This window comes from Fopius arisanus, unplaced genomic scaffold (genome assembly GCF_000806365.1).
Source record: "Fopius arisanus strain USDA-PBARC FA_bdor unplaced genomic scaffold, ASM80636v1 scaffold00031, whole genome shotgun sequence".
Classification (NCBI taxonomy): Eukaryota; Metazoa; Arthropoda; class Insecta; order Hymenoptera; family Braconidae; genus Fopius; species Fopius arisanus.
In genome coordinates, this window is record NW_011887770.1 from 756,679 (window position 1) to 769,036 (window position 12,358).

The 12,358-nt window shown below is 35.2% G+C and overlaps 2 protein-coding genes across 6 annotated transcripts in view; one reads left to right on the forward strand and one right to left on the reverse strand.

Moving 5' to 3' along the window:
• The first annotated feature begins 756 nt into the window (after positions 1 to 756).
• LOC105265695 (odorant receptor 13a) lies at positions 757 to 3,719 on the forward strand. The gene is made up of 9 exons (XM_011303332.1): positions 757 to 928; positions 997 to 1,116; positions 1,178 to 1,295; positions 1,562 to 1,823; positions 2,124 to 2,225; positions 2,428 to 2,518; positions 2,732 to 2,868; positions 2,925 to 3,057; positions 3,117 to 3,719. Exons 1-9 carry the CDS (start codon positions 782 to 784, stop codon positions 3,165 to 3,167), a joined length of 1,161 nt encoding a protein of 386 aa, XP_011301634.1. The 5' UTR covers positions 757 to 781; the 3' UTR covers positions 3,168 to 3,719.
• LOC105265694 (PTB domain-containing adapter protein ced-6) overlaps positions 3,392 to 12,358 on the reverse strand; it is a 42,872-nt gene continuing 33,905 nt past the window's right edge. For 2 of the 5 annotated variants that reach the window (XM_011303330.1, XM_011303326.1), the window contains 5 exons: positions 6,109 to 6,240; positions 5,980 to 6,047; positions 5,557 to 5,739; positions 4,529 to 5,497; positions 3,392 to 4,221 (listed from right to left, as the gene is read on the reverse strand). In XM_011303330.1, coding sequence (XP_011301632.1) covers positions 4,147 to 4,221; positions 4,529 to 5,497; positions 5,557 to 5,739; positions 5,980 to 6,047; positions 6,109 to 6,181 — 1,368 coding nt within the window. In that variant the 5' untranslated portion in view covers positions 6,182 to 6,240 and the 3' untranslated portion in view covers positions 3,392 to 4,146. Of the gene's footprint in view, positions 4,222 to 4,528; positions 5,498 to 5,556; positions 5,740 to 5,979; positions 6,048 to 6,108; positions 6,271 to 10,009; positions 10,176 to 12,358 lie in introns of those variants that run through there. The other 3 variants (XM_011303327.1, XM_011303331.1, XM_011303328.1) reach the window with 3 other exon arrangements.

A 12,358-nucleotide genomic window follows, 5' to 3' on the forward strand; every position in this document is an offset into this window, starting at 1 on the left:
AGTGGAGATAATAAAAGCTTTGATTCTGTGAGTCATGAATCGGTGACTTTCAGATCGAATGAATAGAGAGTTTGTGCCGTGGAAAATTGTGAAATCGTTATCTGAAACCACAAGAAGTGGTTTTTGTGATATTGTGGAGGATTATAATGGAAGATCGCAGAATCGTCAGTCCATTCAATTTTAGTATAATACATCAGCAGGCGATTAGGAATGAATAATGTGAATAAATCACGGAGGAATCAATCAATTCGAGTGATTGCATATATTCACTTCTAAATATGAAAAATTAATCGAGTTATAAAACGTGGGTATATGATATTTTTTAATATAACAATTATAGCACGGAATAATCTGACAGGCCGACTTACTTCTTCAATATCTCCCCGTATATACCCCCAAAATGATGCACAACTCCCACAGTCTGAGACGACACGAATATTCCCCTTTCGTTACGATTTCACTTGAAACTTTATCGGAAAACAATTAGCAACTCCCGCACATTCAGTCGCCTCGTCTTCCCCAGACTAAAAAGGTACGGTTAAAATAGTCGATGCATGCTGCATGAATACGTTATGGGGTAATTGGTGACGTGTGAGGCTATCGTTCACCGTGAGTTCTCCCCGTCATCAATGATTAAACACCAAAATTGGTGCGACAGCAATTACAATCTCCCAATTCATTCGTCCAAGAGAATCTGCAATGAGTGCAGACTGCCGGCGCCTCACTAAAAAATTCAGAATAATTCTCACTCTAACGACACCAGTTGTCACTCAGAGTCGAGATGGAGAACATGCTGGATAGTGATTATTACAGGCCTACCAGGTGGGCCCTCAAGTTGATGGGACAGTGGCCATTTCAGTCACCACGGAGAAATAAAATCTTCAAGTGTCTCACACTTTTTCTCATCACCAGTATATCTTTACCAATGGTAACGAATTATTCCCTGATTTGCGAGGATTAATTATCGATTATTCAATGATTTTCGGAGAATTTCAGATAACAAAATTCGCGGAATCATTGAACGACATTGATGTAGTGATGGAATGTGTTCCAATGGCTGGGTCGTATGGTACATCGTACTTGAAGTACTTCACTTGGGCATTCAATCATGACAGGGTAATTTCAGTGTATACCATTGAGTGGCACACGGACTTAATTAAATGTGAAAATTATTCAGATGAAGGGACTACTACTGTCTATGGAGAGAGACTGGAGAGATTTGAAAACCGAACGTGACATTCAATTGCTGAAGAAATTCTCGGAGCGAGCGAGGAAAATGAATAATATTTATGCAAGTACTGAAACAATTATGAAATATTCATCCACCGATTCATAACAGAGGAAAGTAAGTGCCGAAAAATTTCCCCGAGCTCCAAATAAAATATCACATTGTTTAGTTTACATTTTCATTTTTTTTTAATAGATTTTTTTTGGCACTTACGTTGATTCTATAAAATTAAAAAATTACATCGTTACTTGATGTCGAAATATTGTTTATCTCTTTTCATATATGATCGATCGAATTTCTCTGATTTCATTCAATCGAAAATTAATTGGATAGTGACAATCTACGGATTGCTCTTTTTGTTCCTGGGTGCCCCAGCAATTCCGATACTAATGGACATATGTATACCTCTCAATCAATCTCGCCCACGAATATTTCTGTATCAAACTGAATACTGGATTGATCAGAATGAATACTACTACTTCATTGTGCTCCACGCCTATCTGACTGTGCCTGTTCTATTCGGACCCGTTATATTCTTCGATAATTTATTCTCGATATTCATCAGTCACACTTGTGGCATGTGCGCTATTCTCAAGTAAGTGGATGTCTGAAGGTGCACGGTAAAAAATTTATTTTAAAAATTACATCAACAGATTGTAATCATGTAGCGTAAAAATGGCAGGTAAATTACAGAGCGTTGAGTTTTTTAATTTAAATCAACGTTCAGTTAATTTTACAGAGATGTTATGGTAAAAATTCCCGAGTTGTCACTAGGCTACACTATTACTATCTACTAGGATAATTTTTTAAATAAATTGTTCTCCGTGTGATGAGAGTGAATTTTGTGCGTTGAAAATTTGACGAGTTCAATATTTTTACCCCCGTTCGCCATTAGATCGCATTTAGAGAGTGTTCATATTGAGGATTCAACAGGTGATGGAGAGAGTGCATGCAAGCGATTGCAATTGTGCGCCGATATGCAAACTAATATTCTTGAGTAAGTTTAATAAAATCACACGACGATTCGTTGTCTATCAATATGGGTATTCAAATGGTAATAATTTGTCTGCGGAAATTCGATGGAATTCCTCAGATGAAGTGCAGAAGTTTTATATTAATTTTTTTATACTCTTTAACTTGTGATGAATTAATTTGAGAATGGAAGTCCGTCTCCATTAATTCGATATATTTATCGATAGGTACGTGCAATACTTGGAATCCACTTGCACATTACTCTTCCTACTTCTTGTTGGTATGAGCATTCTGGTGATAACATTGACTGGTATGATGGCAAGTATTAAATCAATTCCTTCCGACGATTTACTTTCCACAGATCTAGGATACCATTTTTTGAAGCTTCTACTCCGTTAATGATTTCCGCTGCTTTCTGTTATTCAGATTTTTTTTCAGGAATAGTTTAACGTCTCTTATTAATTTTCTTTAATTCTGTAATTTTTCCTTACCACCAACCAGTGACTAACGAATTTTGTATTGAATACTCAGATCGTAATAAAAGGTGGTGAAGTAAGTGAAATAATCAGATTTGCATCATTCAACGTCGGTACAATTTACCACTTATTCTGGAGCAGCTGGCAAGGCCACACTCTCATAGTCGAGAGTGAGAGTATATTTTTGTCAGTGTAAGTGATCGAAGACTATTAGCATCCATCAATAAATGATAGCTGTTTTATTTCAGTTACCAGAGTGAATGGTACACCCTGAGCCCAAAAGCCCAACGAATGCTTCTCCCCATAATGATGCGAAGTGCAAATCCCTGTCAAATAACAGCCGGCAAGTGCTACGTAATGTCCATGGAGAGTTTTGGTGCTGTAAGTCAATGATAAATCATAAAAAATCAACCAATGATGATGACAATTATTTTTCAAAGGCCATGAGAGCGACCATGTCATTCTTCACTCTACTACTGTCCACACGATAGATTCCCCATGGATCGTCCAATATTAATTATCACGTTGAAAAATATCGTACCTCCATATGTTATATTTTTGACTGGTGACTGGACCGAATAAAAATCTAGTAATTAAAAAATACCATTACTGAAACAGAATATAAACAAAATCCATTGTTTGTCTCTCTAACGAAAAATCCAATAAAAATTCACTTCCACTCAGAACTGTGAGAGAAAAATTAAATTCAACATCATCAAGCTATAACAATAATTATTTCAACGATTCAATGTATCTGTTGGCATTTCAAGCATTCACTACATACCACATAATCAATTAAAGTTAATACAAAAATAATTATAATAATGAATGATAATTATCGTATTTACTGGGACTCAAAGAGTAGATACCCATTAATTATAATTCATTGTTTCATCTCGACTCGAGTTAATTACCGATTTGCTCATTTCAGCTCTATGAGTATCTATCTGGTAAGTTTTTCATTAGTTGATGTGAATAAAGAATACAAAATGAATAGACAGGTGAGAAAATTCATCTGATCTCAATAAAATGACCATTTTAATGTACAAAAAAAAAACGATTAAAACGAAAATCAAGGTGTGAAAAATTTCGATAAATCCCTCAATTTTCAAGATATTTACAGAAAAATAAAAATAAATGATGGATTGAATTTGTCTCACAATCCCAATGATTACCCAGTGTCTATCGAATTCGAGGATAAAATGGCCGTCAAAATACCGAGCCATATTCTTCATCAAGTGAGAGAACAATGTTTTTAGTCTTCATAGCGTACGAGTAAATAATGCACTACCACTATCTCTTAATCTACAGAATATCGATAAACATCACCGTTATATAAATAACACATTAATTGACTAATTTTGGTCTCTGTGGACGTTGATATCTGTTTTGGCTAGCAGGACAGAAAATCGTCCGACGATTAACGAATTTCATTTGATCTGTTTAGGTTGTGGACTGCAAGTATAATATTCAATTTCTCAGAGGATCAAGACTCTCCAGGGAGAAGTCATCAGTTCCCATAGTCAATCCTCGACTGAATCCATCCTGAAATTCATCATCGTCACTTTATCAAATCAAAACTCTCGATTTTCACGTCTTCATCAAAGAATTAAAGAAAATAACACTTGAATTTTCACCTCAATTTCCACTTACATCAGTTTAAATGTAATATTTCCCCTATATTAATTTATAATCATTATAAATAATCATTATCTGATAAAATATACAATTATCAGAATATTAAAAAAATTCATCGATTCGTCGATTGATAATTCCACTTGTAAGTTTAAAAAATCAAGATTTTTATTTGAAATTTCAAGTGTAACGTGCAATATAATTTTTACGGAAATACCTTCATTTCCAGAAGCCTTTTATCAAGCAGCCCAATGGCATTCTCAAGATCCTGCTGACTGGTGGTGGTTGACATAGAGAGATTAGCGAATTCCCCCATTTCAAAAGGATCATTAAAATCACTGGCTGAGCTTGGAGCTGGTGGATTGAAGGGTACACTGCCAAAAAGATCCTCCTTCACGCCATTCTGACGTCTCGAGTCCTTAGCCTTGGGTGGTGGTGCCAAAAGTGGTGGTGACGTTGATGTGCCATTAGTCGATGCAAATGGACTAGTTGCCTCACCATTAGCAATTGAACAGCTATTAAGACTGAATCCATTACTAGCTGTTTCATAAGCACGAGGATTGAAGTCCTCCTCCTCCTCTTCAAATTCATCCATAAGTAATCCCTCGAGTTTAGTACCAACGACCGGCGTTGGCACCTGTTTATCCATAAAATCATCATCAAAACTTTTGTCAAAGCTCCTGGGTGGCACGGGTGGTGGCTGTTGTCCACCATTCGACGTATTGCCATTGGTATCACTCTTTCCTAATTTGGCATTGCCATTTAGCCTTGCTCCACCCTCTGGTGGTGATTCTGAACTCACTGACACATGAAGAATGTCCGGTAGATTGTGATGAGCCAAATACGATTGGACATCTGCTGATCCCTTGATGGCACAAATATCCTGCAATCTCTGTCTGTATGTATTATTCTCTTGCTCTAATCGACGAATCTTCTGCTGGAGTACCATACACCGTCTCTGGGTCTCCAGATCTTTTCCTGATGTCTCCAGGAATCGACGGTATGCCAGACCAAAGGCCTGACCAATCGTCAGCGTTATTTCCTCAGCCAATTTATCACTCACGAATACGAAACACGTGTGACGCTCGGCGTTCTCTTCTTTCGCGATAAAACTGAAGAATCGCTTTTCACCTTTGTCATCGGCACAGTACGAAATACGATGGAGTGGATATTGATGCATAATTCGCTGAAGATAAATAAACATTGATGGAACAATTAAGCAATGAATAATGAGATGATAATTACCTTTGGAGTAGTCTTGGTTTTGGGCTCTTGAATTGCCACTCCATCGATGCTGATAGTTAGCTCAACTTTGGGAATTTTAGATCCCTCGCTCTTTTTCAATTGCTGATTAAATTTGAGCTTGCAAATAGCTTCTTTGACGACTTCAATTCCCTTGGGTTGATCGACCTCAGTGCTCCCCAAATACTGAAAAAATAATACGATAAAACTCCCATTTCCAGGTATCATGTCCAACAAAAAAAGAGAAATGAAAGGAAACCGTACGTCAAGGTGACGTACCACTTTTATATTACAGTACTGAGGTCACAGTATTCTCAGACGTTATTATTACTTCATTATTTTTTCTTCAACTGAGATGATGAATTATACAATTGTGTCGTATGGAAATTGGGACAAAGGCTTAAATAAATTAATCAGTTACTGTACCTTGACTAGGTACGCGATGTGGCCCTTCTGGAGTGCGTCTGGTGGGTGAATCCAATTTTTGTTTGTTCCTACAATTCAATAAATTATAACAATAACAAAAGACTCATAATTTGTTTAAATAGGATTTACCTCCATTTTTACTGGGTTGATTCTTATTATTCGTTGAGTTTTGGGCCCATTTGAGTAAAGTTGAATTTCTCATGTTGATTTAATCGTTCAATCGTTCAATCGTTCAATCGTTCAATCGTTAGCTCAATTAATCTGAAGTGAAGAATAAAAATGAGAGGGTCGCTAAAAATAAATGGAAAACACTGAGATAAATTGGGGTACATTTGAGTGTTTGTTACCCATAATTCAATGTGTAATTTTCTTATTTAATAATAGACAACTCGTGGCTGTCTGAGTGGGTTGGATGTTTAGGTGAGTGAATAGCCTCTTTTCTAAAGTGTCTTTGAAGTGACCCAATACTGGGTCAATTCCATAAAGCACAAACCGAGCCATTCACGCGACTATCTGATGAGTTAAATCACTCGTTTATCTTCATTTCAACTCGACAATTTGTCGGGTTAAATCACGACCGTAGGAATTGATTAATTAATTTTTAACTTGTAATTTTCACTCGTTAATTCTTCCACCAGACGTAACGTATACCGTATCAATAAAAATATCAAATTCTCTTAAAAATTCTTAGAGAAAGAGAAAATTTCTATTCTACAGCTGTTCTATCCGGATAAAATCTCTTGTTCGCCCACTGTTAACCCCTCAAAATATTTTCGAGAACGGTTGTTTTATTTAAAAAAACGCATTATTATTCGCCTCACAAAGACGTTACGAGTGGGATACGAGTTGAAAGGTGCAGTAACCTTTCAGTCTTGTTATTTTTCTCGACATGCCTGTGATTTTTATCATTATGTGGGTTATCACCAGGGCGTCAATATTAAATCAACTCAAACCCCGTAATAAACCAAAAAAAAAAAAACAAATGCTTCATTCCATTTTCGTTCATCGTCAAAATAACAAAAAAATTAAATGAAATCTTTTCTAATTTCCAACGCCTCGAGTGGTAAATCCACTCGCCAAAATTCAATTTATTCCATCATAAACATTTTAATAAATTTACAAAAACATTGAGACTTCATCAGAAATTCAATTTACATTTTATAATATCGATTTTTATAAAAATAACAAAATGATGGAAAAATTTAGGAACGAGAAATAATATTTACCTTCAAAAAATTCCGATTTTCATTTTCATCGAATTTTCAACAAAATTCAAAAAATTCCTCGGGATATACAACACAGAAAAAACAAATCCTGTGATCGTTGGAATATTTCAGTTCCGCGGAAATGATTGATCGAGTACCGAACCGATTTTTCTTTTCAAATAATCCTTTTCTTCGTAGAATATTTAATTGGGAATTTTAACGCGGATTTTGCGCCAGAGCTCATGAATTCGTGATAAATTCTCTTAATTTACACCTCATGAGCTTCAGACACTGGAGAACACCAACGGAAAGTGATAGGTGTACGAAACCTCTCACGTGCTCATTGCGGTATTGTTCTGTTGTCTACCGGGTGTCCAGATATCTAGGATTTATTTTTAAATCTCCAGAATTAATTTCTCACTAATTACCCCCGTAATCAATAAAATAATAAATTTTCCTTCTCAAGATTAAAAAAAATATTGACCTCTAAGAATATATATAAATATAAATTCTATGTAAAATACATATGTGCATCGATTTGCGTATGGATTTATGGAGAAAGGAATGACTACAACTCTCTAATTCTAAATATTAATTACATTTCTGCACTGAGTTTTCACTTGCGATAATGTATGCCAATGATCAATTGTGGTGCACCGAGACTGGAACATAATCTCTCATTACAATTTTATTTTCATCACGATATGATAACCCGGTTTAAATTGAGCGAAAGTATCATAATGCCCTCTTATCCGTCATATTGTTGTCGCGCACTTCATTAATTATTCATGATCATGCGACCTTAAGCGCGGCATTCTAATGACTCATTAACGCTGATAGTTCCTACACAGGGGACAGTGTACGGTACAAAATGTACATGACCTCAAATTTCTTAAAATCAAAATTACGAATGGAATTTTCGATTTTAGAGAATTGTATCGATGATTCAGGGGTTAATTACGGAATTAAATGGGAGGATTGAATTTTTCATTTGTTTAAAATATGAAAAATCATCTATCAATCATCACTTGTGTTCGATGAATATAAAATAATTGCATAATGTGCTCAAGGTAACGCCTCGTCTTAGCCTTCAGTATCAGTACATAGTGAAGTGGTCAGTGAGTGGAGAGTCGAGATGTGAAAAAATAATAATTTTTGCTATTTCGTGTGATCCAAATTTCTGACTTCACCAGAAATAAATGAATTAATTAATTATTCAATTATTATTTATTGATCGACAATTTCAGTTCAATTGTTGGAAAATTCGCAAAGTCTGTGGAATAAAACAGATTTTATACTTGAATCAAGTATATTAAATACTTGTTCTCATTTTAAATATGTACTTGAATGATTAACGAATTGTCCATGAAATTTCAATGACTTTCCACCGACTTGTGGGTCTGTTTCAAGTCTCGAGGGAGAAGCAACTTTTTCTCTGTATCAAAATTTTCTTTTTCCTTTTCCGCCAACTACACAACTGTAAACCAGTTTCCGTTCGACTGGACGAGTCTGTAACGTTATGTGCTTGCACCTTGCGAATTACTAGCTAGTGCAAAGGTACTAAATGCGCATTAATTCCCCCCGAAAAAAATAAATAAATAAATGAATGATTTTTTATTGGCGCGAGTTGCTCTCTGCGTCTGCTCATTAGTAATTCTGATTGGATTGGTTGGAGATCGATTAGCGGAAACAATTTGAGGATTTTTGCGAATCCCTATAATTGAAGATAGAAAGAAGGGAAAGGTCGATTTTTCCTCCGGATGCGGTCGATTAGAAAATGGCTGACGGGTCGATTGCCAGCCGCACACTTTCTCCACTTCTATTCTCGCCTTCAAAAATAGATACCGCAGTGAACAACCACGAGATTCTAAAATTCAACAATTTCCACGGTTTTTTATTTTTCCCCCTGTCATCAAAATTTCTCATTTTTTCCCAATCAAAAATTACCCTAAACGTACGATAACAACGCAGCAACTGAGAATCTGCAATTTAATATTGCAAAAATTGTAATCACGAGTGATATCTAACAATAATAAATTTGAAGTTATATTCTTGTGGAAATTTATCACGAAATATTGGAAATTTCATTCGATTTATCGTATTGTATCTCGAACCAGAGAAAAATCATTGATTATCAATTATTAATTTCTCGTGTGAATCACGATTTTTTTTTTAATGGTAAATTATTGCGCTTGTGTGGAAATTATTTCAAGGTTAATCGGGATGAGAGGGAATAACTCGGGCACCGAGAAAGACGATGTGGCCTTTGGATAGTCATGCACTAGCTGGATGTATTACAGACGAATAAAAAGGGTAATACCGCTATAAAGACACTTTGCACCCGAAGAGACGGGATTTAACCGGCTTCAGCCTCTAATCAACCTCATCCTTCAAAACCCCGCTCATACCATTTTTCAGATTATTAATCCAAATCTTATTCTACATTCACAATTTTTTAATTTGCAATTATTATAATCCACAATTAATATTTCCACATACAATTCAAATATAGAATTTTTCAAAACCTTCAGCAATTTTTTTTTCGCGTACAATCATAAATAATTGCAAATAATAATAATAACAATATGTAAAAATAAATAGATAAATTGAGGATTTAGTAATTATCTTCTCAATTTAGTAATGAATTATCAACTAATCGGTTATAATTTCACATGATAATTCTGTGATCCGGAAAATTATCAATTGCAACAATTCCAATTTAAATAAAAACCATTCCCTATTACCCCACACTTCCTCAGTTAAAATTCAACTGAATATTTATTAAGTGAATGAATTACTGAAAAATTACCGTCATTTCAACTCACATAAAAAAATATTCAATGACACCCCGAGGCACTCCACAGTCACTCTCCCCAGAATTATAAACAATCTCCAAAACACTGAAAATCGCGTACAACCAGCGATTTGACGTTTAATGGAATTCTGAACTTTCCGCTGTCTCGACTCAGACTGAGAAAGTGTCAGAACAACTCGTGGAGTCATTCCTACCACCACATATATATATACCCATGCATAAATAATTTTTTCAAAACAATTTACAATTTGATTTACCAATTTTGGGTCATGCATTCATTCATTATTTATTTATTTCTGTTTTATCGGTGGATTCTGCGTTAAAAGGCAGAAATTTTGGGGGGGAGTGGTGGGGAAGAGGAGGGGGGGAAGGTAAAGAGGGAGGGAGGAAAGATGGTGGTACCAGTCGCGGACGAGATCAGCGTCCGCCCATTCCCTCCCACCCCCTCCCCCTCGCCTTTGTGATTATTGTTTCTCTTACCGATCGGTTAGTTTAGAAAAAAAAAAAAAACACGAGGAAAATTTTCCAGATGAGAGTTGATAGAATTTTTATTCCCCGAACGCTCGTTAAATAATTATCTTTTAATTGATTCGTTAATTGGTGGAATATTGATGAGATTATGCAATATAATGTGGATATATTTATATTATCGCAATTGTTGTTGGAATTATTATGGGATCGATTGGTATTGGGTAATGTCGTGTGAATGATATTGATGATTAAAAAATTGAGAAATTATTTTATGTTAATTGAATTGAAATTGTCGAAATTGAATTTGCGATGGTTGGAGAAATATTAATTGAATTGCACCTATAAAATACTGGAAATTCTAATTTATACGAATAAAATTTTTATGTTCGTTTGAGTCTCTATTTTAATGCAAACATTTAACTGGAATTCATCGCTGCAGTGACGACGTAAAGTCGCGGTTTTTTAACAGCCGAGTTTTCGGGGAATATCTCAAAATCTGAAAGCGATATCGAAAATTCACTGGGGACTTCTTTTGTAGATTGAAATGAGGCCCGCAAAAAAGGTATCTACAAAAATTTTGCCTTCTCCCTCAGATCCTGAGATATTCCCCGCAAACTCGCGACTTGACCGAATCAAATGACATTTTTTATTTTTACTACTTCAACGCCTCGCGGTTTAATTATTAAATTATTTTTCAATCGTTTTTTAATAATTAGTTGATTGATTTTATATGTGTTATATGGCATTTTGGGCGGTGGTATGAGATGTCAGTTAATGAATTAATTAATATTTTTTGGGCGTGGATTTAAATTGACACCTGAGATTTGGCTATTTCTTCGATTAACGTGGGATGAACTACGCACGTTGATGTTTACGAAAGGCGGTGATAAAAAAAAATTGTGGAGAAGTGGTTTATAAAGAGTGAACGGAGGATGGTAGTACCAGTAAGAGAAGATATTTAGCCTTGAATACAAAAACACGGGCGCGGAAACCCGTCATTTTCATTCTATTGAAATTCAAAAGCACTTGTTCCACTGAGAAGACAAAAAAATCTAATTAGTACAGATGCTAGAGAAAAATAGCCATTTAAATTTCGAGAAAAACTTTCCGATCTTTCGGAATTTTCTAAACCACCGAATTTCCGCGAAATTCATCAGCACCTTTTTAAAAATTAATTAATTCTCAAAATTCCTTTGAATTTTTAATTAAATTGATAAATTCCAGGGACACTTTCCCTTCAAACGGACTCAAGGAAAATCCCGGAAAATTCACTCAGCATTCAATAGTTAAATCGCCTGGAATGTGCGCATAAAATTCTCATTTAAATTCCCGTCTCAAGTCAATTTGTTAGACACAAGTAAATTGGTATCAATTGACAGAAATAATGTTTTTTCTCATTGCCGGGTTGTTTACTCTCAATCGTAAACGGAGTAGAATAATTCTTCCCGAAGAAGCTAAACGAACGTTTAGAATTCCGCAGATCGGAACCGACGAGATTAATTAGTTAACGTTATCAGTTAAATTATTCAAAACTCGAATCGTTGATCTCAATTTTTCCCCGGCTTTCACCGGTTTCCGGTGCAAGCAAAAAAAATTCATTCTTTGTCTCACGAATTGTGAAGACACTTGAATCGTTTAGCTTTTTTTCTTCCTAGTTTACATTTTCGTACAGAGACTTTGTAACGGTACATTATTTCCTGGACGAATTGACTAAGTCCGGGGCGAAAGCAGGGAAAGTATGTGCACACGAGTACATCTAGAGAATGGATAATACAAATGAAAAAACAAAATTAAAAAACAAGTACTAGCAAAAAAAATTTGAAGAAAAAAGGAAAAATTAAAAAATTTCTAATAAGACATCAAGTCTTATTAGAAATTTTTTAATTGT

Excerpts from the sequence above, each read along its gene's own strand:
- LOC105265695 (XM_011303332.1), top strand. The coding sequence starts at position 782 with ATGGAGAACATGCTGGATAGTGATTATTACAGGCCTACCAGGTGGGCC. Across the intron at positions 929-996 it reads CCAGTATATCTTTACCAATG|ATAACAAAATTCGCGGAATC; the intron begins GTAACGAATTAT and ends GGAGAATTTCAG. Across the intron at positions 1,296-1,561 it reads AATGAATAATATTTATGCAA|TGACAATCTACGGATTGCTC; the intron begins GTACTGAAACAA and ends TTAATTGGATAG.